The 27978-nt window shown below is 42.5% G+C and overlaps 1 protein-coding gene across 7 annotated transcripts; it reads left to right on the top strand.

The window, feature by feature from the left end:
• Positions 1–52: 52 nt before the first annotated feature.
• On the top strand, positions 53–27821 carry kmt2ba (lysine (K)-specific methyltransferase 2Ba). 7 transcript variants are annotated; one of them, XM_088329227.1, is made up of 38 exons: positions 53–480; positions 4476–5670; positions 5822–5994; positions 6069–6146; positions 6334–6490; positions 8101–8389; positions 9402–9463; positions 9552–9782; positions 9862–9956; positions 10743–11459; positions 11651–11764; positions 11837–11983; positions 12094–12186; positions 12277–12394; positions 12554–12670; positions 12749–12939; positions 13008–13106; positions 13193–13291; positions 13379–13455; positions 13538–13650; positions 13777–13856; positions 13931–14065; positions 14143–14301; positions 14365–14482; positions 14562–14640; positions 14716–14882; positions 14959–15120; positions 15275–17351; positions 19253–19354; positions 19480–19572; positions 19650–19744; positions 19818–19943; positions 20145–20397; positions 23266–23376; positions 23462–23545; positions 23620–23749; positions 24979–25262; positions 26564–27821. In XM_088329227.1, the coding sequence occupies exons 1-37, from the start codon at positions 178–180 to the stop codon at positions 25252–25254; spliced, it is 8715 nt and encodes a 2904-aa protein (XP_088185353.1). In that variant the 5' UTR covers positions 53–177; the 3' UTR covers positions 25255–25262; positions 26564–27821. The 7 variants fall into 7 exon arrangements, with proteins under 7 accessions (XP_088185353.1, XP_088185358.1, XP_088185356.1 ...); XM_088329232.1 differs by having other exon boundaries at positions 6072–6146; positions 11355–11459; positions 13541–13650; positions 24979–27821; XM_088329230.1 differs by having other exon boundaries at positions 6072–6146; positions 13541–13650; positions 24979–27821.
• The last annotated feature ends 157 nt before the right edge of the window (positions 27822–27978 follow it).

Here is a 27978-nt window from a genome sequence, read left to right as displayed (position 1 = left end):
ATCGTGCAAGCAAACAAAACAAACAAATAGGCAAGGAGTTGTTTTTTCCCATGATGCACTTGTTCCCCTTCGCTATCTGGCGCCTTCTGAACGTGAGCGGTCCAGGTCCATCTTGCTTCTTCGTGTTCGTATCCGCCGTCTTCTTCCTCCTCCTCTCCGGTGTCGTCGTGCTCAAAAATGGCGGCGTCGGGAGGCGGATTGTCGTCGTCCCCCAACGCTGCTTCGGCCTTATCCGCGCAGACAATCGCCAGAGCCCGCTTCCCGGGACGACCGTGCGCGAGCCGCGTCGGTCGGCTGCGGCTGGGCAAGCGTGTGAAACGCGGAAGGCTGCTGACTTCGTCGGACGATTCGTCCGAACCGGGGCCCAGGCCCGTCAACATCGGCCTCGCGTTAAGCGATGACCCGGCCTTGCTGCACTTACTCGGGGCGGCCGAGAAGCACGGGCGGCGGAGGGAAGCGGGTTTCGAGTCAAGCGAAGAGGTGAGTTCCCGGCCTAACAAGCAAATGTTCTATTCAGTCAGAGAAATGGCGCTTGGGTGCACTTGTTTAGAATTTCAAAGGATGTGGAAACCCCTTTGGTTTCTTAGCGGGCATAGTAGCTTTAGCTTCAGCTTCGGCTACTAACCCTCAGTTCCAATGCTTGTGTGGGGTTTAATGAGTCCGTTCGAAACAAAATCGCTGTGTTTAGAAAATGCTTCGGACACCATCTCATGCCACTTGGCGGAAACCTTCGGTGTCCCCTATTGGAAACGAGCACCGCGCAGTCGACTTTAACTATGCTGAATTAAAATAGCAGAACGTAGACAATTCGTTTAGAATTCGCCGTTTTCCCCCTTGTTTTCGTAGGGAAAACGTCATAGTGGCAAGCCGATCATCATTATTTCCACGTTGCTACTGTCACCTGACCAAACAGGACGAAAAGCTGTAAGGGCATTTGTTGGACGTTCGGATTAAGGATCGTGTATTTCTACACTTTACTGAATAGTCATGTTTACTTTTATAGCCCCTAATCTCAATAGTCTCAAAAGGTCGCACAGACTACCATTACACATCACCTGATTTGAAACCTTAAGAAGGGCCAGGAAAAACTCAAAAACCTCAGCATGCGTCCCGCACGTGAGGTCATTCTCCTTCCAGGATGACCAGGCTGCAATAGATGTCGCAAGACTGACAGTACACAGAAATCCTCAACATGAAATACAGGTAATAACAGGAATGTCTAAGTGATGGCTTCCTGTTTGAAGATTTTGACCAAAGCAGCAGGTTCTAGATGATGCTGTATATCCGGTCGTAGTGCATGTTTCAATGCCTTGAATGCATGCACAGTGCAACAATCAGGCTCATCCTTCTCCCTCAAGAATAATAATACAACAGTCTTTGTCAAACTTAATACTACTGGGATGATTAAAAAAAATGCATCATAGCAGTAGTGGAATAACTCTTGCAGCTATTAATATTTTCCAAATAAATCGCAAGATTTGCATGCTTGGGTCTGGAGCCTTCGCTCTGAAAACGCTGGTCTGCTTGTGAAGAGTCAAGAAGAGATCCGCAGGTTCGAGAGCGTTCTTCATCCGGGCCCCGGTGCTGTGGAATGCTTCCCCCCCTGAGATTCGATCAGCAACCACAGTGGAAATGTTTAAATCTAAGCCTAAAACACACTTCTACTCTATAGCATATGAATAACCTATATTTTATGTTGATAATTTGTGTATCTACCAGCTCAGTAGCCTAGATGGTAGGGCGCCCGCTCTGAGACTGTGAGGTCGCTGGTTCAAGCCTCGGCCGAGTCATACCTAAGACTTACAAAATTGGTACTCATTGCCTCCCTGCTTGGCGCTCAGCATTAAGGGTTGGAATTGGGGGGTTTGGTCACCTAATGACTAAAATGGCTGTGGCTGCATTCGGCTCGCTACAGTTCAATTGTACGGGTCAGGTGTATCGACATTTCGTTCTGTGTGCATTGTTACAAAGAATGGCAATAAAAGTAAATTCTATTCTTCTTCTATTCTATTATTTACCCTCCTGTAGGTTCTAGATGAGGGGATGGTGTCACAAGTCTGTAGTTTACAATAGTCTTTGATCTCTGCAGCCCTTTGATACTCTTTGTGATTAAGGGCTATACAAATAAACTTGACTTGGAGAAAAACTGTCTCTTAGTCTGTTTGACCTTGTTTGAAGGAACCCGCAATGCCTACCAGAGGGGTCAAATAGTGGTCAGGTCAAATAAGTGGTCTTCTTGACTCTTCACAACCAGACCAGCGTTTTCAGAGCGAAGGCTCCAGACTCAAGCATGCAAATCTTGCGATTTATTTGGAAAATATTAATAGCTGCAAGAGTTATTCCACTACTGCTATGATGCATTTTTTTAATCATCCCAGTAGTATTAAAGATTGTTTTTGTACACATTTTCTACTCTGTTGTACAGGAGACAGATTTGCCTTTTCCCTTTGTACAATTACCTCTAAGCCACCCACAAGATTTATATCAAAGGGATTAATCTTGAAAGCCTTTTCATTTATTTGATACTTCACTTTAGGTCCATGCTGTATAGATACTTTATTCATCCCCGTAAGGAAATTCACATTTCCAGCAGTATCGTCATGTTAAAAAGTACCATAAAATAAGAGATATAGAATACAAAAATACCCAATATAACATCTAAAATAAATAGCATTTTATTAATGTTCCAAAAAATAGACACTGATAAAAGTAAAGCAAAATAAGCGAATGTGAGGTTAGGGATTAATGTGGGCTTTTACTGTCTTTGTAGCAAAAGCAATTCTTATTTCAAATACAGGCTTGGTAATAAACTTCCCAACAGAAGGTGATAGAAAATAACAAATGAACAAATTTGGCTTTTTCAATGATTTGCTATATAATGTAAATGATCGGTCTAGGGGCTATTTTATTGCCACAATATTTATCATTACCATCAAGCACATTAAAGTCAATCGTGTGATTTACCTCAAAAGACTATCCCTAATTCATCACAAAGAGATGACAAACTTTGGCGACTAAAACATGATCCTTTCAAAGTCTTTTCAAGTCCCTTGTTTCATCAAATCCCAGCACTAGTGCCCAAGTCAGTCATTTCATTCATTTCCTTTCCCCCTATCGGGTAAAAAGAGATTGGGAAGTACCGTATTTTCCGCACTATAGGGCGCACCGGGTTATAGGGCGCACCCCCAAAAAATAGTTTTTGGTCCTATATCTTCCATAGATAAGGCGCACCGGATTATAAGGCACTACAATGGGAACGTCGACAAAACAGTCAGATGATTCAGTCAAACTGATTACCCCCTTAACATTCACAAAGCTTGGAAAGAAGCAAATGCGTGTCGTAGGCACGTGCGGATGCGGTGTCCGTACGATGTCACTTAAATGGGTCGTTTCAAATATCATTCGGAAGGTTAAAGTCTTGGAATTCAAGAAATGCCAACCATTCCTTAGTTTCTATTTTCTTTTTCGCTCGCAACTTTACTGTGCATATGACAATAAACACTTGGAATTGAGTTGAATTCACCCAACTCATCACAGCAACATCAAGATCGTTCTAAAACAAGATACCGGGAAAATATAAAGCCGCATAACTCACCTAAATTCTCACGTTCAATAATGATACGCAATCATGGTCTTCTTACAACCGTGAGTGAAGTAAATCCAGGAGAGTAAAATATTTACAAATACAGACTAATGAAACATGTTTCTTTATGGCGTAGTTAAGCAAGCTTGCTATTCAGTCATCTTTTTCGGCCAATTGCAGGGTTTGTTTTGGCCCTCTAGCGTATCCGAGGCTCCGAATAACTTCAGCCAATAGCGATCGATTTAACGGATGATTGACACATCTTTTTCGGCCAATTGCAGGGTTTGGTTTGGCCCTCTAGCGTATCCAAGGCTCCGAATAACTTCAGCCAATAGCGATCGATTTAACGGATGATTGACACATCTTTTTCGGCCAATTGCAGGGTTTGTTTTGGCCCTCTAGCCAATCCGAGGCTCCGAATAACTTTGGCCAATAGCGATCGATTCAAATGATGATTGACACATTGGTTAGCCAATGAAACGCCGGTATATAAATCCCAGCATACGCCGCGAACGACTTCGGCTTTGGGGGAAAATCGAGTCGACGGCTGTTGCGTAAGTTGCAAGACCTTGCGAATTTAATATTGAGCCATATATAAGGCGCACTGTATTATAAGGCGCATGGTCAGCTTTTGAAAAAAATTAAGACTTTTAGGTGCGCCTTATAGTGCGGAAAATACGGTAACTTGATTGTCCCAATTAATCATCAAACATGCTGCGGTATTAAAAAAAACTACCAAAAGCCCTCACTAACGTCAGAAAAATTGGTTCCTGCTTGAATTACTACTTGGTGTTTAGACAAAAAAAGATTAGGATGCTGTTTTCACTGTGCAATGCTCTTTGCAGTTTGAAAATTCAATATCAATCTTGAATGCTCCAACCTTGTTTTTTAGGAGGAAGATTTTGCTGGTTTTGGTGCAATTTCCCCTCGTTCAGCCAAAAAAGCAAAAAAAAAAACAGAACCGAAGACCCCCAAAGCGTCTCAGTATCCTAAAGATGTAAAGCCACCCCCATCAACTAAACCTTTCATAGGGAAAATAATACCCAAGACCTCCAAAGCTGTGCCGAATAGCAAAATTGTATCACAGGAATGCACAGAAGGAAATGAGGGAGATGGCCTAAAGGACACCGGTTCACCCCAAAGCTCCAAAGAGGACGAAGGGCTAAAAGGCAGGATTATACGTCGGAGATCGAAACAAAAATGGATGCACGCCAAAGGGCAGACTGGCTTGAGCGAAGCAGGGAGAACTGAAAAAGTTGAAACGGTCGACAACTTAAGGCAGGTGAACACACTTAAGGTCAAAATGCCAGGTGCAACAATGCTGCAGAAGCCTGTTAAGCGTGGCAGGCTTTCAGCGGAATCCCTTCCACGCGGACAAAGGAAAAAGATTGTGAAAGACGTGGCTGCCTCCCCGGAGGTGGGTGCAGAGGCCGCCGGGGCCCATAGCTGGCCTGAGGCAGCTATGCCCCTGGAGGGTATGTCTCCTCTACTGGTTTCTGAGCACAAAGTCATATTTGGCCGCAAGAAAGGAGCTAAAAATGTCTCGTCTACCGCTACCAAAGCTAATTTCACCGTGACCACCGCACGCTCGTCTCGCGTCATCAAGACACCCAAAAGGTTCTTGGACGAGGCCATAGTGCCTTTCCCCAAAGGCCACCTGTCCTCATGGCTTAAGGCTCAAGCCAAAGAGGATGAGAAAAGCAGCACATCCTCTCAAGAGTCTGTCGACCAAGCAAAGTTGGATAGGGCCACCACGCCCGCAATTGGCGTCGCTGCAAAGCCAACCATGCCGGAAAAGCTCCATTCAAGACCTATCCATGCCACCGGTCACATGGACTTCTACAAGAAACTCAAAAGGCTCACTTTGAAGCTAGCAGAGAAAAAGAGAGGGCAGTATGCTGTGCGCGCGGATGATGCCAGCAGTGGTGCATGTCCGAAGGATTTGAGTGAGCCCGTTAAGAAGAAGCGGCGACGTAGGTCCAAACTGACTATGGAGGAGATGGACACGCCCGGAGTAGTGAGGAAGCTCGCTGTGGTCGACGGAAAGATGGCTTTGCAAACATCAATGGATGATGCCAAAAGGAATGGTAGGCACTGCTCTTTTCTGTTTGTGACATTGTTGTCATTGTTGTGCATGGCAAATATTCTGGTTCCAAGAAAAGTTTATTTAAATTAGAAATGTCAACTAAAGACGTAAGAAGAGCAGTACAGTGAAGCATCTGTTTCACGTTCACGCAGACCCCATGGGAAGCGGCGAGGCTTGCCCCGTTGCCCCGGCACCCGAGGTGGGTGTTCCCGGACACCGGACCGTGGGGCTGAGTGGAGCCAACAAGAGAATGCTACACCTGCTAAAGAAAGCCAAAGTGCAGCTCATCAAGATTGACCAGCAGAAGCAGTACAAGATGTCGCAGGTTAGTATTGAATTGTTTATCACCAGTGCATTAACACTTGATAGATATCGTAATTAACACGACTTGGATATTAGCAGTTGAGCTCCAGTGACCTGGTAGTGAGTGGGCGTCGAAAAAGGAGAATCAACCGCCCTTCAAAACTTAGTCCTCAGGTAAGAGAAGCATGTAAGGACTTTTTGTAGTGAACACATTTTGCACAAATAATTAATATTTTTTAATCTAAAAGGTATTTGGAGATATAAAGCGCTATCAAGCAATTGAAATAATCGCGCAAAAATGACAACAAGTAATATGTTTTTTAAACACTTTGGTTGCGTTGACAATGAGTTTTGTTGACAGGAGCAGCCTCTGGGTGGTCCCAGGATCAAGCATGTGTGTCGGGCGGCAGCGGTTGCCCTTGGCCAGCCGCGAGCGATGTTTCCCGATGACATTCCACGGCTCAGTGCTCTACCGCTGCATGAGAGGGAGGGGATCACCTTTTCCCCTACCATAGAAGGTATGTGCCTTACACACGGCAATCTTTATTTGCACACTACCCAAAAAAGTGCATCTCTAGAGCACTTTTTTTATCCTCACTTGCGTAAGACATGTAGAAGACCTTTTTTGTTTGTTTTCAAACCAAGCCAAATAAGAAGGCAGTGGGGATGGCAACGTTAGAACATCCGATGCACTTGTAGTGAAAGCAAAGCATAGACCCATCCCACCCCACCACAAAATGAACCCCTTCAATTCACCACCCCCAAAAAGACAAACAGTGCCTTGTAAGTCAATTATTTGCCAGCAAAAATATCTTTTTTCACACACAGATTAGCCACTGCTGTTGGAAAGCTTTACCCAACACTGGTCGATCGGCCATCACTCTGTATGAGGTGAGAAAGTGCTGTTTGACCGTTAGACTCGCTGCCCTGAAGCACACATAGGGGGACAGTCTCACGCCACTTTAAGGAGGCTTGGGCTCATCCATACATTGAGTGCACATCACTAGGGCTCCACGATTTTGAAGAAAAACAAACCGGAAAAGCTCCATGCAAGACTGATCTTTATCACTAATTGCTCTTTTTAAAATTCATTTCATTAATTTTAAAAGAAATGCGCATTTTCTGTGCAAATTTTTGTTTTTGAGAGTACGTAATTATACTGGCATCCTTTACCATAAGAAAACAGCGCCCTCCTCTGGGGAGCTATGTTAGGGTTGTGTTGTGTAGCATAGCGTGCTGCTTGCAAACTTTGCTTCGCTTTTAATGGCTAGTTTCATTGAAACATGCCTCTGATTGGCCGGGGTCGTCAAAACTCAAACTTTGACAATTTTGTGTCGGCAAACGCTCCATCACTGAAATAACAAAGGGGATTAAAAACAGAAACGTGGAAATATAAAACCTTGGAAAAAACTCATTGTCTTGTGATTACACTATAGCACCTTGGGCACATCGCAACATTGATTAGATGTCACTTAAGTTTAAATTCTAGTGAGTTATGTTCCCATCAGTTAATATGAACCAAAAACAAACACACAAAAGTTGGCCTGTGTTGTGTGAGAAAAGATAGCTTGCCTTATCCAAAATGAATAATCGTAAAATTTTAACATAGGTAGTCGTAGTTTCTTTTTTAATCACCTGCATGAATGGCATGATAGAACTTGATCTGAAGAAATATAGAGTACCTCCAAAGAAGTGTGACTTTTGATTATGCAGTGTACACCTACTCGTGTGTGTGTGTGTGTGTGTGTGTGTGTGTATGTTTGTTATAGAAAACAAATGGGTATTTTGTTCTCTGTGTCATAGAAGCAAAGTATTGCTTTCCTGCTTTGCTTTATTGTTTCAACAATAAGCATTCATTATGGATATGGATGTCTTTATTTGTGAGGGTGGTAGGTTTATTGATAGTCGCTGTCTCTAAAATGTTGTGGTGGAACAGATGTAGTTTTTAGGCGATTCCAAATATTTCTACCCAGCTACTTCTGTTGTTTTTGTTAAAATGGTATTCAAGCCCATTTTTTTTATTGCCATTTTCAAAATGTGGCTACACAATAACAAAGAATTGTTGCCTTTAATGCCTTTTTAGATGTGTGAAACGCACTCTTCTGCTCCCATTCACCTCCTCTCGCAGATGTCGCAGATGACGACTATTATGATGAAAAGGTGTCCGTCGCAAGCGGAGATGAGTGCCCGATCTCTCAGGAACACGCGCAAGAGCCGGCGCAGCGGAGACGCGGAAGGCGACGCGGCCGCAAGTTCAGAAAACGCAGCTTCTTGAGCCGCTACAGGCCGGGCGGCGTCCGCTCGCGGCGCTGCGGCCAGTGCAAAGGATGCCTGGTTGACGATGACTGCGGCATGTGCTTGCACTGCCAAGACAAACCCAAGTTCGGCGGGCCCAACACCAAGCGACAGTGTTGCATGTGAGCAAGTGTGACTGTAGAAGTAAATCTGTATGCAGTTGTTATGCTTTAAAAAAATACATATACCGTATTTTCTTGACTAGAAGGCACCTCAAGAAATTAAATTGTGCACCTTATAATCTGTCGCACCTTTGACGCGGACGGACAAAATAGGCCATAACGATTAAAACTGACCAAAATTGCATAACAATGGTGGCAACGTGGATCGAACCGGATAGTAACAGTGACAGCACCAAATTCTAACCACCTGGCAGCTTTGGACATGGATGATGAATCAATGCAACAGGAATCATATTCAGACCTCTGGGAAGAGGGTGCCGGGTATAGTCGACAAAAGAAAAGTTGTTGGGTCTTATCACATTATTTTTAGTCACGGAATCAGATTTGTTAGACAAATTAAGAAAACAATGATCAAAAATCAGTATAAAATATTGTTTCACGGTTTCTCAACTCAAACTAAGCTTTGTAAAAGTAACAAACATTTGGACAGACAGCAATGCGTTTATATCTTTCAGGATAACTTAATTATTTCCTACGAGTCTTTCTCTTCAGTTACCCGACCTTTTCTGTACCATGCACCAGTTTAATGTCTTACATTATTCTTGTGGCTCAATAATAAAATCACATGCAATTGTCATCAGTTATAGCTCAGGAGGTAGAGTGCATGTCTTGGGACTGACAGATCGCAGGTTCGATTCCCTGTTCCTCTGAGTTAAATCCCAGTGTCTTTGAATGGGTAAGTAGAGCCCTTTGGGAGGTGTACTGCGACTTGAAAAGCGCTATGTAACTGTAGACCATTTACCATTCACACATTTAATGCACAAAAACGATACTTTTTCTCCTTTTTTTTACTGTGATTTAAATTCTGTTCGCCTTATAGATGAGTAATTATCATATTTGACTATTCTTTGGGAGTGTGCCTTATTTTCTGGAAGGCCTTAGAGTTCAGAAAATATGGTACATTTAATTAGCCTAAAGCTGATGAATAAAAATTGGTGCTAATTGTTATCAGACACAGGCGGTGCGACCGAATTGAGGCAACAAAGACGGAGCGCATTGTCAAGTTATTAAAAGGTATTTCTTGTTCAAACCATGATTCATTGTCTGGCAACAAGTGCAATTTTAAATGTCATTAAGCTTCCACCACCTCATGTTTTTTCAGTCCGGGCGAGGCGATTTTCGGCATCTGTGTCAAACACCAAAGATGGCAACTGGCATGCTGTGGAGGCAAGCAAAAAGTTCCCGTTGGCTCCGACCAAAATTCGCAAGCAGTCCTTGCGGAACATCACACCACGCTGCTTCAGCAACCTTCTCAAGTCCGAGTCAGATGAGGAGACTGAGACCGACAAAGTGAGGCAAAAGTTAAAGGAGAAAAGAATCAACACAAAGAAAGGTAAATGGCCGTTCAGTACTCGAACACTCACAAACAAGACTTTTTCCTCTTAGGTGTGTTTTGTTGTTCTTTTTTAAAGATCTTGCACTTGATCCATCCGTTTGTGAAGACCCTCCAGAGGTGGTGAGGCAGCGACGGCCATTTTCCAAAGGAAATAGACCAAGAGCCTACAAGGTAATGCCTGTAAATTGTCATTCGTAGTGTGTGCTTCTTTTAAACTCTTTGGGTTAACTATTTGGAAATCTGTAATATTCAAGTTTTTCTTTTTTATTCATTCCTTTCAAAAGCTTAAAATTTTCCTGTCTTAAAACTACTTCCAAGTAATTTTCTTTCAAGGCCATTCTCTTTTGTTCACCAATTACACAATGTAAGGGTATTTCATCAACATTGTCAACATTTAGCTTTGCTTGCTTCGTTTTTCTGCCTCTATTTCACTTTTCTGAAATGTAATTTGTACAGTTATTAACTATAATATTTTCCGTTTTACATTTTCTGTAGCTCAGTTAACCAAATAGATTTTTTTATACAGCATGGCTATGGGTTACATACACTAAAGGCTCACGTTTAAGATTTGTTTTCCCCTGCTCAAGTAGTTTGAGCTGTTATTTTTAGCAAAAGATTTTATCTACGGCTATTCCACTTTTTTATTTTTGGTTTGAGTGAATAGATTAACCATTAACCATAGTTTTTGTTGTTTTTTTGATAGGGCACATTTAAATTGTAAAGTATACTATTAAGCAAAAACCAGCGGACTTGGCTTATAAATATGTGGACATAAGCATGCCTCTCTTTATACACCTCTGCAAGTTTTTCTCCTTGCCTTACTCACATTGCTTAACATAATGCCCCTACGACAGGGCTCCGTCCTTTGTCTTCCGCCTCCGTTGCATGCGCCTCTATGCAAGTGTAGCTTTTGGAACCTGTTTGGCTGGTTGGCTTAGGCAGTCCCCTCCTTCGCAGGAATCGCAGAACACTGAAGAGACGGCGCCACGTGATACGTTCCCCTGTCCCGGCCCATCTGGAAGCTCTTTGCCTAAACTGATGCGGGAGCTCAGAGTACACTTGTACCGCCTCCCTGAACCTCACCTGCATTCAGCCCAACACCTGGATTTTTACTTAAAACAATCTGAATTGAATCCGCTGCCTGTAGCACAGCCAATTGAGCCGCACGCACTGCATGTTGTAACTCCACAGCTCATAAAACGTCCACCGTCTGAAACCCAGAAGCCCAAAGTTCAGCCACCATCACGTGTCCTTGTGTTGCGACTCCACCCTTTGCCCCAGTCTGTGGTGCATGCCACTATACATAGGCGAAAAAATGCCTCGTCACCACCCAAAGAGTGTCCAATGTCCATGTCGCCCTCTGCTCTGACAGAGGTTGCGACCACATTGCGTTTTCAAGGGGAAACATTGTCACAATTGTCACAGCTGCGGCCCCTTCATGCTTTGACTGACAAAGAACTCCAGGTGGACAGAGCAGTTGGTGACCAGGATGATGCCCAAGATGGACAAGAAGGTGTGGGGCAGCAAACGGCGCCTGGAACTGACCCACACTGTGTCCTTCCTTCCCAGAATGCTGCTGAGGGCTCATCAGTCAGCGCCCCCGTGGGTTTCCCTAATGGATTCCCCCAGAAGGGCTCGTTACCTGACAAGTCAAAGATCCGCGTTGATTTTAAGGTGGGCACGGATGTATGAATCTGTCATTTTCTTTTTCCACTAATTGTCACGGGGGAGTTGTGCAAATGATTAAGATGGCAAAGTAAAAGTAATCGAACTTTGAGGCATTTTGGAAATGAATTATAAATTTGTTTGTATATGAAATCAGTGCTAATTAGTTATCATTCTATAACTTCCCCTATGCCCTTCAGGAGGATTGCGCCATTCAGAATGTGTGGTTAATGGGTGGTCTCAGTGTCCTTACATCTGTCCCCACCACACCTCAGCCTGTTTGTCTTCTGTGCGCCAGCAAAGGGCAACATGAGGTAAACAAGCGCCATGAAATAGACCTGTCTAATTCAAGGGTTAGTGAATTTACCACTCCTCTTCTTCTGCAGATGATCTACTGTCAAATATGCTGCGAGCCCTTCCACAACTTTTGCCTCTCAGCAGAGGAGAGACCCAAAGGGGAGAACAAGGAGAACTGGTGCTGTCGACGCTGCAAGTTCTGCCACGTGTGTGGGCGCAGAAGCAAGCTGTCAAAGGTGCGAAAGCCAAACCACTTTTAGCTTGTACTGTGATTCGCCAATGGTTTGATATTTAAAGTGATGATCCTTGATATTAACTTAGTTAATTATTTTTATTTTCTCTGTAGCCCGTGTTGCAATGCAAGGGATGCCAAACCTCCTACCATCCTTCCTGCTTGGGACCAACCTATCCAAAGCCAATGAACTGCACCTTACCCTGGGTAATCTTTTTATTTTTATAGTAAAGATTTAATAATTCCTTTTAGGATTGGTTGTTATTTTGTTTAACAATGGTGTTTGCTTTTTCAAAGCTCTGCATGACGTGCATTCGCTGCAAAAGCTGCGGAGTGACGCCTGGCAAGTCATGGGACGTGGCCTGGAATCATGCGGAGAACTTCTGCCCTGACTGCACTATTCTTCACGAAAAAGGTTTGTCATTTGATGTTTCCAAGGTCTGCTAACATTGCTGATGAATGACGGACTGTAGACAAGAAAACCTGTCAATTGATATAAAAGTTATTGTTGACTAAAACGGACGAATAACATTTTCATATTTCTTGACCCTGGCATGATATGGTGTGTACGCAGGTCTTTACTGCACAGTTTGCAAAAAGTCTTACGACGATGACGAGAGCCAGCGAATGCAGATGATTCAGTGTTTCAAATGTAACCACTGGATACATCACAGCTGCGAAGGCCTCTCAGGTAAATAGTGCAAAAATAGCACGCTGTTGTATTTTCTCATACCCTTGCCCATGTGTTGTGGTTTAATTTAAATTGCAGATGAGCTTATTGGACTGCTGGCGAGTCGACCCAATGACGGAGTTTTCATCTGCTCCCACTGCCGTCAGCAATTGGGCGAGGATGTAAGCTTGAAGGAGCGTCTCCATACCCAACTACTTCTTGGCCTGCAGGAGGTGCTGGCCGCCCTCCTTGCCTCTAGCGAAACTCAGCAGCTTTCTCTCTGTCAATTGGTACCTATGATGCAACGTTGAAGGTTGACATATTTGTTGCTTTTACTAAAAATAGTCGTTTGCTTCAGTGTCAAGATTCGAACAAAGAGTTGATTGGTGAACAGACACCAGTCTGTGATCTGCAAGCCATAGACAAGAAGTTAAAAACAGGCAATTACACATCCATTGTGAGTATTGGCCCAACATTGAAATATTGCTAATAATTGGGAATGTGTATCCTAAATTTAAGCCTCTTGCTCTTTTACACATGCAGAAAGAATTCCATGCAGATGTAATCTCTGTGATGACAAAAGGCCTCAAGGTTGAAGAAGATGAAAAGCCCACCATTCAGGCCAGGGAATGCTATGCCAAGGTAAACTTGACACCGTCAAAGACGCAATTTAAAACGATTTCAAGTTGTCCTAATCGCCTTTGAAATTGTTATTTTGTGTTCCAACAGTTGATGGTGCAAGTATTCAGTTGGCTCCCTGACCACCACAAAAATAAATTTAAATTATTCTCTGTGGACCCTCCAAGGTCAGTTTTTATTTTTTATTATTGTTCTCATATAGTCCACAATTGTTGCTCATGCACAATCTGCTAACATGCATTTGTTCAGCAGTGGCGTGCTCCCTGAAGCAGTAATTCCACCTTCAAAGGAGCACAGCTATGCGCAGTGGACAGAGCGAATATATCAGCCTAGGGAGAGTAGAGGGACGCTGGCAGAGAATGGTATGAAAGTCGTTGTACCGTAGTTGTTTGCACAGTAACGCTCAGTAAATGTTGGATATTTTTTTTCTGATTTACACAGAAGCTCAAAAAGTACAATGGTAGCTAAGATTTATGTCATCTATACAGGCAAAGAGAAAGATGTGGAAGCCCCAAAAGATTGCCGTCAATGTGCTTTCTGCCAGCAATATGGTGATTCCATTCCCAGAGTAAGTGAACCGTTTCTTTTGCATTATTACACACTAATAACATCTTTATGAACAGCATCCCTTAATTTCAACAGGGTGGAGGACGACTGTTGTACTTGGGCCAGAATGAGTGGGCCCACATTAACTGTTGTATTTGGTCTGCTGAAGTTTATGAGAACAAGGGTGCCCTACATCATGTGCACACAGCAGTCTACAGGGGGCGTCACCTGGTATGCGATTTATCGGCTGTTCCAGACTGAGATATTTTTGTTGTGATAATTACATTGTATTGTTTTGTATTTGTCAGCGTTGTGACCGTTGTGGGCTGTCAGGAGCGACAGTGGGTTGCTGCCTCTCTACCTGTCAGAGTAACTTCCACTTTATGTGTGCACGAGCCCAGAATTGTGTGTTCCAGCAGGACCGAAAGGTGTACTGCTACAAGCACAAAGATCTTGTCTGTGCAGAGGTAAATATTTTTTGTTGATCTTACTATATTTTTATTTAATGACTGCTCATCCATTTTCTTCAGACTGTGTCAGAAGTAGGCTTTGAAGTTCCACGGCGAGTCTATGTTGACTTTGAAGGGATCTCACTCAAGAGGAAGTTCCTCACAGGCCTCGAACCAGAAGCCATTAATATGACAATCGGTACGAATGTTTGATTATTTAGTTGCAGCTTACTGCAAAGTCTCTGCTACAATAACAGTGATATTTCTGTTGGTGTTAGGGTCTCTGCAAATCCAGAAACTGGGTGTGCTGTCAGAAATCTCATCAAATGGGAGGATGTTATATCCTGTTGGATACCAGTAAGCAAAACGTGATCCAAAACAATTTAGGTTGGTAATTTACATGTGATACTAATACTTAAAAAAATATAACAGGTGTTCCCGGTTATACTGGAGCACTGTAGATCCTCGTAAACGCTGCAAGTACACCTGTAAGGTGACCGAAGTGAACAGCCCTCTACCTGGAGAAGAACAGGAGCTCCTCATGAAGTATGATCAAGAGGAGAATCAAACTATCGTCCACAGCCCCAACCTTCACAGAGGTGCTATTACATTTTAACTTGCACTAAGACTTTTGGACGTCTTTAATTTGACTGAATGTTTAACATTTTTCACAAGATGTGGAGAACTTGGACACTTTAAGCACCTCATCCAGCCCACTTTCTTCTGCTACGCCATCACCCAATGCCAAGTTGCACACTTCACCAGGGTCCAAACACCACAACTACTCACAGACCAGGAGGCCTGCTGGTGGATCTTTTCGACCCCTTCCATCTCCAGGTATACGACGAAGCACTGGCAAAATGGCACATTTTCAAGACAAATATATATTTAAATGTATATCTTTAGTAGCAATGGTTTTCTGAAGGCACATATATTCACATAACTAGACAAGTTTGAAAAATTTGATCAGTGTCCAAATTTGTCATTTTAGGTTCAGCGTCTTCTAAATCACGTCAAATCGTTACTCTACGGGACTTGGAAGACGGCAGCCGCCGTCGTAGACTGCCGTCCAGGAGCCAATGCAGCTCCTCGCCGACAGAAAGCGGCCCCATCCACCCCCGCTGTGGTCTTTTCAGTTCCCCTCCGAGGTCTTCAAGCTTTGGCCCGACCTCTCCTCTTTCAAGACAGAACTCACTCTCGCCTAACTGGGGCTCCCCACCTCGCTCCATCTCTGCTGGGTTATCACCTCGTCACGGTTCCCAGAGGGAAAGGCACACGTTCAAAATCACCACTCCTGTATCAGTCGAGGTTCCCCAAGACTTTTTGGCGTCTTCTGAGGCGGAGGATGCGGCTGTTGCGACGACGAACGGGATCTCGCTTGCCCCTGAAAACACAGGTCATTTGGAGCTGTTTGACACAGACACCGAAGTTGCTGTGGCGTCCGTGCTAAACTCCAAACTAGACTTTGATGAGACCCTGCTGACCGATAGCAGCCGCCTGGAAGAAGAAATGCCAGGGACAGAGTCAGAAGATGAAGACCATAATGTTGCACTTCGCCGAACTCTTGTGTGCGAACCTACTGCAGAAGCGCAGACTGCAACGGCGCCCCCAACACCGTCCATTTCGCAGTTGGACGGTGCAGATGACGGCTCGGAGAGCGATCACAGCTTTGAGGGCGATGATGTGACATGTGGCAATGCTGAAACTCACACAGATGTCAACTCTTCCTCAAGGCAGCTGACTGTTGCTCTCAAGAGGTTGGAGTCTATTCACAATACAGAACAAAGTGCAAGTGTCACTGGCAGCTTAGCAGAAGAGAAGTTGGACCCTGTTTTCCTTGATGCTTTTGATATGGTGCAAAGTGAGGAAGTGCTTTTAGACGGTCATACATCCGTTAACAACGTTATTGGAGAAGACCCAATCAGTTCTGTTGCAACTAAAGCCACTGGTTTGGTGGTTGTGAATACTAACCGAACTGATGACCGTGAGAACGCATCGTCAGACTCTGCTGAAGGTTTCCAAGATGATGTGAATGACCCAGACTATTCTCCTGAGCCCAAAATCATTTCACCATTAAAAAGAATTATTGTCAGAAAGGTACGCCACACTCCTGAAGTAGAACCAATGTTGCCTCAGAAGCAGCAGCCATTGCAGCCGAAAATCAAGGTGCTGTTGCCTGCCAAGTCTGCTCACGTAATCAATTCAGCACCCGTAACAGCCGGCGTCCATTGTGCCGTCACCTCGCCCGTTCTCTTCAACGGGATAAATACTTTAAATGCCCAACCTGCTGTCATGCGAGGCAAAACTATCGCCATCCGTTTGGACAAGCCAGTTGTGGCAGAGCAGCAGAGCCAAATGGTGATTACTACACCGGCTATTGCTGCCAGCGGCCCGCTGAACCCTCCATCGACACCCCAGGTTCTCCTTGTGAACAAAGATGGTCAAATCTTGCTGAAAAACTCTAATACAAACACATTTCAAACGCTTAACACCAACTCACCTACGTATAGCAAAATAAGCCAAATTGCCAAGATGCTTCACAAAGGCAACGCCTTGAAACGGCCCATCCCTCGGGTCACTGTTAAGCCTTGCACCAGTGCCCAGACCACCAACTTACACCCTGCCAACGCCCCCCACATGCCGGCAATCACTAACAAAGTCATTTACAGGGTGGTTCCCATAAAACACATAACAAGCCCACCTCCGGCCGTCACCGTGCAACGCAATCCTGCCTCTATTTTTTCAGAAGCCGAAACGGCACAGGCAATTATTTCCAGAGCTATGGAATCCCAGCATGAGACCATAAGGACAAAACCACTTATCCTGAGTGGCAGTCCATATGCAAGTGACAAACCTGGGACAGTGTCTCAATTTCAGGAGCAGCAGTCCGGTCGGTACTCTGGTGGATCTGTTGAGTCCCCAAGTTTCCCAACTCGCCGCGTTCAAAAAACTCGTGCACCGCTACCTAAAGTGCGTGTCAAGCTTCCAACTGTCATGGCTCAAAGAAGGAAGGGGAAGATGGACATTTTGATGGAACCCCCAAGTGAACTTGTAGACCAAAGGACCAGGTCAGTCCCATGTTTTGTATGAATATACTTTAGAGCAGTGTTACTGAACCAGTGGGTCGCGGATCTGTGCTTAGTGGGTCGTAGGCCTTAACAGCAGATCTCATCTCATTCATCTCATCTCATTAGCCGTACCGCTTATCCTCATTAGGGTCGCGGGGGGGCTGGAGCCCATCCCAGCCATCTTCGGGCAGGGGACACCCTGAACTGGTTGCCAGCCAGTCGCAGGGCACACGGGGACAGACAACTCATTCGCTCATTCACACCTAGGGACAATTTGGACCGGCCAATTCACCTGAAATGCATGTTTTTGGAATGTGGGAGGAAACCGGAGTGCCCGGAGGAAACCCACGCAAGCACGGGGAGAACATACAAACTCCGCACAGAAAGTCTGGAGCTGGATTTGAACCCACGACAGGTTCCCATGACATGAACTGTGCCGCACAAGCGCTAACCACTGAGCTGCCCGGCCTTAACAGCAGATGGCGATAATTTCCAGCAAATGCGAGTTGACTCCTGTCATTCCACACTACATAAAAAGACTTAAGTTTGCTTACACATGTTAAGTAAAGGCAGTAGTTTCATTATCTTGAAGACTAAGGCACTGACATGAAGGAAGCGCTTTGGATTTCATTTCAAATGGTGCTAGCTGACCATTGAAGGGAATATGATTACTTGAAATCATAGTTTAAAATGTAAATACATTCTTCAAATTCGGGTTTAAACTGCACATTCCTTTTATTCAATTAGTTTTAAGTAGTGGAAATGTTTTTTTGATTTGGGTCGTAATTTGTAATTAGCGAGCAATGTTGCGTCCTAAAGTCAGACCAGTTCAAAACCACTGCTTATGAGTGTACTACAATAAAGCACCCAACAAAGATTGTAATCTGACGCAAGTGATTTACACAGACCCACAAAAGTCAATTGTAAACTAAATATCATCAGCATCTTTCTATATTTATTCTCAAGTAATTTATCGCTACAGAAAAGAATCATATCCGTGACAAAATCTACTCCTAATTAGATTTGTAGTTGGTAATCCCACACAAAACTGGAATTGCAGGATCTTTTACAGAACGCATGTTGCCACAGATGCCCCCAAAATTAAGTTTTATTTCGTCCCTACTGACCTCAAGAGGCGGCAACTCAAGCATGGATTTTCTTCTTGCTGCATTCGCTATTTGAGAAATTCATAACAAAATTAGTCACTCCGTCGCACTTGTCCCATTAGGAAGGTCTATATATTCCCTTCTGTTAACAGGCGAGCCACCTTCTTATCTTCTTGTATGGCGGGTGCATACTGCTACCACGCGCTTGAAGGAATCTGTGTTTTCGTCGGTCCTAATGGTTTTAGGTTTTTGATTTATGTTGAAGCTTCGTGCTTTTTTCGCCCTTCTAAAAGGCTTTGTAGGGTTTGCTTGCCTGCCGCCATTGCAGCTTGCCTTTGCTCCCCTTCGGGTTGGCAAGTGTGACCTTTTGTCCAGCCGAGGCTTCTCACTGAGGTTTTTTTCTGAAGTTCCTCATGACTTGTTTTTATCATTCCTTGCTTGGAGCACCGCCTCTAGCGGTCTGTAGGGAGGACATAGAACAAAAGTTACGAATGTAACTACGGGTCTATGAGTCCTGTAGGGCCGCCATAGCATCTTGCCACTGAATCCTCGTGTTCCCGCGAGAAGATTCTTATGGTGGCTCACCTCTAATGAAATGGGAATTAATAGACATTCTTAATGTGACAGGTGTGGATTGACTAATATGGGTTTGTATTTCTCAAACCACGCGTGCGCGAAGGTGACATTCTGGCTTGAAGCACCGCGTCTGGCGGCTGTACGACACTCGTAGAACAGCAGTTACATTTGTAACTTTCGATTTGTTGTATGAGAATTCTGTTTGCATCAATGTTTCAGGCTCCAGAAAAGCCCCGATGAAAGTGTTTCCGACCTAGGGAGTCCACCAGTCCATCAGAGAATTAACTTTGGGCGGCGACGGTTCCTTAAAAGCAAGGAGAGGTGAGATCAATGAATAATTTCCTGTTTGTGTAATGGCTGCGAAAGGCTTAAGGGTTTATTATGCCCAATATCGTATGATCAAAGATTTTGGGCGCTGAAATTGCATGACCTCTATCCTTCCACAGAGGTGCGAAAATAAAAAGGCCTGAACAAGATATTCCAGATGTGGACAAGGAGAATTTGAGAATTACGGCACCATCGCTGCCAATGTCCCCAAGGCAAGATTATCGTTTAAAAAGTCTTTATTTCATTAATTGTACATCTACTCTCTACTTACTGTGTCTTTCATGGTTAGAATGCCTGACGAGGAGAATGCGAGCATTCGGGCTGCATTACACAAGTGGATCAGCGCACGTCACGCAGACTTGTCAGAATGGGGTCCCCTTGCAGGTTTATATACCACTAAAATTATGTTTAATTGTCTATTTAAATGGTGCAAATTGACGATAATTAATTTTGTTAGGTTGTAGTTCTGAGGATGAGCCACCTTTGCCGAAATACAGAAAAAGGAGCTACATAAACCAGCCTCATCTGCGTTTTGAAATCACCAGTGATGACGGCTTTAGCGTCAAAGCAAACAGCATGGAGGGTACGAAATAATGTGGTTTTAGCCTTGTGATCACGCCACAACTTTCAGACCTGGAATTTGTATTGCAAGAATTTCTACACTTATCTCATTCAGTGCCTTAACATAAAAGTATGTTTTCAGAAGCAATTTCGCTGAATCCCATAACGCAAAATTACATCTGGCGTTGAATGAGTTAATATCTCAATTGTGTCCTCTGACTAGTTGCTTGGCGTGCTGTGATGGATGGTGTCCAAGAAGCGCGCGCTGCCTTCCGCCTCGGGCTGCTTCCTTCGGGCGGCATGAGTGGTCCCCGGGTGCTTGGCGTGGTGCACGACGCAGTCATCTTCCTCCTCGAGCAACTGCGAGGTGCTGCCGACTGCAAGAGCCACCGCTTCCGTTTTCACCGCTGCAGCGACGTTGAACAGGAACTGCCCATCAACCCCAGTGGATGTGCTCGTGGAGAAGTCCATGTCCGGTAGGGCTGCAACACTTAGTCGACAAAAATCGATAATAGAAATAATAACCTCAGTGGAAATGTTTAAATCTAAACTTAAAACTCACTTCTACTCCATTGCATACGAATAACCTACTCCTCTTGTCGGTTGAAAATAGTTTGTGTAATATAGTGTAACAATCTGTGAAGCCCTTTGAGACTCTTCGTGATTTAGGGCTATACAAATAAAAATGACTTGACTTGACTTGACTATGCAATTCATGGCGGACTCTTGTCGCCAGACCTGTTTCTGCAACATTGAGTTATCTCTTCATGCATCTAATATCTGCTGAGAATCACACAGACTCAATAGTGTCTCTCTCGCTCTCTCTCAATTCAGGGTTTGTACGTTTTCTTGAAAACCTTAAATGCTTTCATTTTGATATTTTCCAAGGATTGAAAAATGCTTCAGTTTCGACTGAGATGCTTGAAATTGTTACCATGTTTCTTAGCAGTCTGACTCAATTGACCACGCATTACAACAAGTTACTTAAAAATGGCTAACACTGCTCTGCTGGCTTCGCATTTTCATAGCATCTTCTTCCCTAACAACGGCACCTGGCATGAGTTTGTATGGTGTTGTCATGTGAAGCATCATCGCACCCAAGAGGGCAGGTGCATCAGACCAAGAGTCCTGAAGGACTCAGTTTTAATGAAAAATGGGTAGAAAGGGGAAAATACGGACAATGGCTAAAACATGAAACAAATCCTTAGACAGCATAATGTAAAGTATGCAAAAATAAAGATCCAACTTTTCCCAATAGGATGTTAAACTCTTCTTAGTCATTTGAAAAGTTTAACAGAGATAAAAAAAAATTCTTGTGCTGTTTGGTACAAGTAACACCTTCACAGGGCACTATGAAATGATGAAATGTGTATTTAGTGTAAGGATTATGAACCAATTATGGATAATGCCACAAATTAGAGTCACGTTTCCCAGTGGAAAGTTGCAACGGGAAAAACTTCCCGCAATTGAAAATGTAAGCTACACATTAGTCATATTTACCCAACACCTATATGGGGTGAGATTTGTCACAAAAAAATATTTGGACTTCACTAAAGATCTAAAAATCCACACGCAAAACTAACATTTGCATATGTCAATCGTGGATATATTATTGCATCTGAAAAACACAAGTGAAGATTGCGGATATATTTGTGGATCTGCAAAAAACATATGCACTGGATTTTTTTTCTTTTGATGGTACGAGAGACATTGAAAAATTGTCTTTGAAAGTCCTTAAAACGTGCTTGAACTCATTGAAAAGATGTACAAGCATGTCAACTACGCATAACAAAACTTTTTAAATTTTGGAGAACTTGGATCGGTGACGCACAAACTATTAAAAAGCACGTCGGAAAGTTTGAAACTGAGTCTGACTCGCCTCTAGGGTTTAGGTGACGTTCAAGCCAATATGCTTTTGATGACATGCATTTTTCATCTTATACACGTGTATTTTGCTGGAAGAGTTTCAGCGTGATGCCAGATTGTGCCCGACGAACGTATTTGAAATGAAATACATGCAGTCTGAAGCCAGTTGTTAAAACTGTTTCATTTCAAACTGTTGAGAATTGTTTAGTACTTTGCTGTGGACTATTGAATGAACTTCACAAAATGGACATGAGATTTCTTGTATTGACTGTTATACTGTTTACAAGATCGAACAAAATTACTTGGATTTCAATTTATTATTTGCCTGTCCCTAAAAATGGACAGAGGTTTATTTTTTGGGGCCTATATCTCTACTGAGCAAGCACAGTGCCTAATTGTTTTTAGTGCATTTTTTAAAATTTAAATCTAGAGTATTTTAACTAAAGTTTTTTTTTCTTTCTTGTGTTATCATTTGCAATTTCATGCTAAATTATAATCTGATGATTCAACTAATCGTTTGATAATTGGTGATGAGTCTACTATTAAAATAGCCATTAGTTAGATAGATAGATAGATAGATACTTTATTCATCCCCGAAGGGAAATTCACTTTTCCAGCAGCATCCCTAAGCTGAGAACAATCGAAAATAACTGAGAACAATCGAAAATAACACGGGAGCTGCTGGAGTGGCTGCCATTCGTGACGGCGCCGGAGAAACGATTCAATTTGAATCATGTACAAACAAACAAACAATTGAATCATGTACAAGAAACGATTCAATCTGAATCATGTACAAACAAACAAACAATTGAATCATGTACAACAAACAAACAAAATATTTATGTTTCAATAAGTGGAGTGTTAATAAAATGGGGGGAAAATAATTTCTGATACTGATATAATTTTAAGTTACCTGTCCAAATGAATGTTGTGCCATCTCACCTTTCCCACTCTCTCTGCTCGCTCCTGAAACTTTATCAAATAGTCCAAAATTTTACCTCATCTTCTCCGCTCACCTCGTCGTCCTCTTCTAGTATGGAGGACTTGTTTTCTCACTCTTTGCTGCCCTTGATGCGCTGATGGTCTTTCCCACCCTCTTATACTTTGACAAATGTTTGACTTTTCAAAATTGCACATTATATGATGTAATCCACTTTAACTCTGTCACAGTGCATGCTAGTTGTAGTCGATGAGGTTTTATTGAGGATTGGAAATCAGCTGAATAGTGATTGAAAGTCGGAGGCAAAATACTTTTATTTTATTTTTATTTTTTTTGCCTGATAGACAATCTGTGGACTGGAAAATAGTTATTCGTGAGCAAACCGGGAATGAGTATGAAAGTAAATTACCTTTTTTTCCCTTACTGGAAAGCTTAAGTGTATGATAACTTAGTTACCATCAAACATATTAGTATACGTTGCAGTTTTGGTTATCAATTGTACGTATTGTAAACTGAAGTTTTCTCTCGATGTGATCAGGAAAGCGACGTTCGACATGTTTGACTTCCTGGCGTCTCAGCACCGAAAGCTCCCTAATTCTGTCACCGCTTATGACGAGGAGGACGATGACTTCCCTCTTAAATCGTCCAGGTCAGTTAATGAGTAACAAGGAAACGGCAGAAGAAGCCCAAAAAAGGCACAATTGTCACATGGCCATTTAACTTGCCCCCTATAGGCGCGCCACCAGCAGCGATCTTCCCATGGCAATGAGATTCCGACACCTGGAAAAAACCTCCAAAGAAGCAGTCGGTGTTTACAGGTGATGGAAGAATAGATGAATGTATTGTGTCACATGGAATCGCTAAACATGAACCAATAATTCCATTCACGCAGGTCTCTCATTCACGGCCGAGGGCTTTTCTGCAAGAGGAACATTGAAGTGGGAGAAATGGTCATAGAGTACGCCGGCACAGTCATCCGTTCAGTGCTGACTGACAAGCGGGAGAAGTATTATGACAGCAAAGTGAGTGAGCCAAAGTCGAAGCCTTAGGACCCTTGCGCACATCCCCCAAAAAAAACATTTAATTGGCATTTAAAGAGATTTATATAATTAACTGGTAATACATAAAAGTGGCCTGGAGGGGGATGGATGCCATCAGGCTGAACTTGCCCCAAAAAATACAGGAAATGGTACCCCTACCACCCTTGTGGTTAAGGGATACACACTACATAAGACAGGGTTTATACAGGTGCTTGAAATCCTTGAAAATGCTTGAATTTTTATGTTGTGTTTTTATGGATTGAAAAGTGCTTTCAAATGCTTGAAATTTTTGCCACGTTTTCTCAAGTCAGCGTAAAAATTATGCTCTCTGGTGGCTTTGCTTTGCCATTGAATTTCTTCTTACCTTTTTATTAAGTGCAGCTGACCCATAGTTTGTGTGGCATTGTCCTATGAAGCGTCATTGCCCCCTACGGGTCACACCCAAAAGGACAGGTGCATACTACACTTAAACAGGGCACTATGAAATGTGTATTAATGCAAAGATTACGAATCAATTATGGGCCATGCAAAAAAACAAGGCAATCTTTTCGCTTTATTGCATTCAGCACATCCTCTTTGTTTCTCCTCCACTGGGATTCTGTAAAATCTCCATTGACAATTACTTACATTTTTTTTCCTCCAATTTCAGTGGTAAATTGTAATTGGAAAAACTACAACTGAAAATGTAACCTATCTCGTCTCAAAAATGAATATATCCGCGATTTTTTTGTGGCGCTGCGAAATACATGATTTACACCGGAGTTCTTCTTTTTTGGGTACTGGAGAAATTGGAAAGTCTTTAAAAACTTCTTGAATTTGGCCATGAAAAAGGTTTACAAACCCTAAAAGTAATAACTGACCTTCCTGCAATTGAAAATGTAAGCTAAATCCTACCTTAATTTTAACTTAACATGGCGAGAGATTTGTCTCAAAAATATTTATTTACACACATTGTTCACACCCACTAATATATATCTATAAATTGTCTCGATACATTCACACACAAGATTAAAATTTGCATCTGTGTGTCGCAGATATATTCATGGCTCTGCAAAATACATGATTCACACCAGATTTCCTCTTGAATGGTACTGGAGAAACTGGAAAATTGGCTTTGAAATTGCTTGAATTTGGCCATAAAGAGGCGTACGATCCCCGATTCAAGACTTATCAGGAAGAAGACATTTCTATTTTTGTTTCCCGCCTACCAGGGCATCGGCTGCTACATGTTCCGCATCGATGACTTTGACGTGGTGGACGCCACCATGCAGGGCAACGCGGCACGTTTCATCAACCACTCGTGTGAGCCTAACTGCTACTCGCGCGTCATCAACGTGGACGGCCGCAAGCACATCGTCATATTCGCGCTGCGCAAAATCTACCGCGGCGAGGAACTTACCTACGACTACAAGTTTCCCATCGAGGACGACGAAAGCAAGCTGCGCTGCAACTGCGGAACCCGCCGCTGCCGCCGCTTCCTGAACTAGCGCTCCAGGTATGAAGTTGAGCAGAATTTTGGCAAATGGAGGCATGTGTCAATCCCAGACTATGAACATACGGTATTTACTCGGGTATAACCTGCATTTTTAGTAATAAGAAGTCAAAAGTCGAGGAAGTATACTACTATATTTAGGCAACGATGGATGAGTTGTTCAGGATCTAATGGGAATCGAACCTGGATCGCTCCATAACTACTGACTTCAAGGGCTAGTGATAAACAGGGAAATGCAGTAGACCGGTGGTGCTCATATTTAAGCAAGAGCACTACTTACAAAATCAGCAAGTCACAATTATTTTTGAAGAGTTAGAGGATTCTGTCTACATTATTTGAAAAGTACAGCATTTAAAATGTCTTATTTGTGCAACTGAATGTTGCCAAATTTTTCTCAATGCACGCTTTATACGTAAAACTAAATTAAACTAAAATAAAAGAGAATTGGCAAGTTATCTGCTGCTGGGGTGCTCATTGCGTAAATCACAATCTACCAGTGGCTCACTGATGTAATACTGGGAGATGGTGAGAAAGTATGAAGTCCATTGTATTTGTTGGGACACACCACTTTTAAGCAGTTACATGCAGCATTTCTGCTTATCAGAAGTAGAAAATTGGAGAACTCCAAATTTTGTAGATTTAAGGCGTAATTTAGTAAAATTATTTTATTTTTATTTTATTTTTTTGCTGATGATGTAACAAGTATTCAATGAGTAAGAGTACTAATAAAATATAACATCTTAAAATGGATGATGTCGTAGTTCATCATTATTGCTGACAAATAATTCAAGACAAAATACCGCTAATTAGGGGTATGTTGGGGTTTGGATTTTTAACCACCAAATGAAGTATTTTCCTAATTTGAGTATGGTGTATTTCATCTTTTCCGATGAATCGAACTGAACCAGAGCAGTTGAGGCAAGCGCATCATTGGACGAAAGCACTGGCCATTGAAAAGAAACTGACTTGAATTGAAGCATGGTCTTAACTTTTATATTTGGTATTTTTTATTTTGATTACATTTATTTGATTTTTTTTCTCAAGCGAAGAGAAATATTCTGACCATTTAATTGGAACACTCATCGTAATACTTTTTTTGAATGCTAGACAGCTCTTGAAACGCCTTTTTTTTTTTTTTGTAGATCACCTTGACATGGTCATTTTGTAACTAGCTCACATGTTGAAAAAGTGAGCATCCCAAGTCTAGAGGAACTCAATTCAAGTTGTTGGGTTTTTTTTCATTGCCAATGTTTCTGTCCAATGGCGTACTCCTGTACCGCTGATGTTCTGCATTTGATTGCTAGATGGCCACGTGTCCGAAAAGCACTGAATCCTTCTCCCGTGCGCTACCAGTACTGCCTCTGCAATCTACTGACACTCCGACTGCATTAGACTCATCATTACACGATTCTTACTCAGTTTTTTTTTAAACACAATTTTTTGATTAGAAGTCTCAAGGGACCTCTGCTAAAACAACATTGCATTGTGGGAAAGAGTTCAGCCATTCTCTCGCTACTCTTACTGACGAGACCTTTTCTGTAATGTAATGTTGTTTCTGACAGTTTTCTTAAAACTTGTTAACGTTGTGTTGTTGTTTGTCCGTTTTATAGCATTTTTCTTTGTAAAAATCCAATGTTCAATTAAAAAAAGCATGAATTTAAAAAAACATTGTAAATTGTGGCAGATAGTGTGATGATGAAAACGTCTAATGGTCTAATTTATAACCAAAGTCTAGGATTTTGATCTGGTACGGTCACAGTCGTGGTCTGGGTTTGAATCCTGTTGCATCCAATGTTGTGCAAATGAGATATGTTTGCTGAACAATCGTTGCTCAAACATGGTCATGTAAAATTAAAACACGATATTTGCGATCTATAATGTGAGAAAGATGTATAGCGATTTCTAAATAAGAATTCGGGTGCGCGTTATACTTGAATAAATACAGTAGTTGTGCACAAGGCATCTTTAAGCATATTCTGTGCCCCCTTTTTTTCCTTTATTTATTTACTTGCTTGGGTGCAGTCTTTTTTTTTTTTTCCTCTATTGTAGCACCACACATTTTGTTGGTCAATTTTCTTAACTGAGACATCGTCTCAGAAAAGCTGCTTTTTATCCAGCAGCTTTGTGTCTTTTATCAAGAATTCCAATGTTTTTGCACTGTCCCAAAATTAGTTCTGCGTTTGTATATGTGAACAAATGTAAATGGAGTTAAACAGATTGTTTTATCCTTTCCCCAGCATATGGCAGACTTAAAGTGGGGATTTCTTTTTAGTATGTAGTTCTCCTTTATTACCAGATTTAACACAACCATAATAAATTACTTACCTTGACTTGATTTTTCTAGTTGCCAACCACTGATATTTTTTTGTCGAACTTCTCTCACGTGACAAAAGGTTTTGATGTTGGTTTTCCCTCCATTTGGGGAAATGGGGCCAGGTGCTGTTCTCAGCTTTGCGCTCTGTATATAGTTGTAAAAAAAGCCTTTCAAACCTGTTACATATTTTTCTACCTGCATTTCTCCTGCTTTATTTATGTTCAATAAACAGTTTTACATGTACCAAACTAGTTTTTGTTTCCTTTTACAGACTACCAGCATATTTTATGCTTGGGGTTCATATGGCTGCTTGAAATCTTGGAAAATGCTTGCATTTGAATGTTTTCAGGGATTAAAATGTGCTTTAATCTTGGGTGCAGAGTTTGTAAATGTTTGAAATTGTTG

This window comes from Urocampus carinirostris, chromosome 2 (assembly GCF_059441175.1).
Source record: "Urocampus carinirostris isolate Australia breed hairy pipefish chromosome 2, RoL_Ucar_1.0, whole genome shotgun sequence".
NCBI classification, from domain to species: Eukaryota; Metazoa; Chordata; class Actinopteri; order Syngnathiformes; family Syngnathidae; genus Urocampus; species Urocampus carinirostris.
Note: the sequence above shows the minus strand (reverse complement) of the source record. Positions and strands in the feature narration are given on the sequence as shown.

Coding starts and splice junctions, on each gene's coding strand:
- kmt2ba (XM_088329227.1), top strand. CDS start 178: ATGGCGGCGTCGGGAGGCGGATTGTCGTCGTCCCCCAACGCTGCTTCG. Junction 14,066..14,142: donor TCTACAGGGGGCGTCACCTG/GTATGCGATTTA, acceptor TGTATTTGTCAG/CGTTGTGACCGTTGTGGGCT. Junction 14,302..14,364: donor AAGATCTTGTCTGTGCAGAG/GTAAATATTTTT, acceptor CATTTTCTTCAG/ACTGTGTCAGAAGTAGGCTT.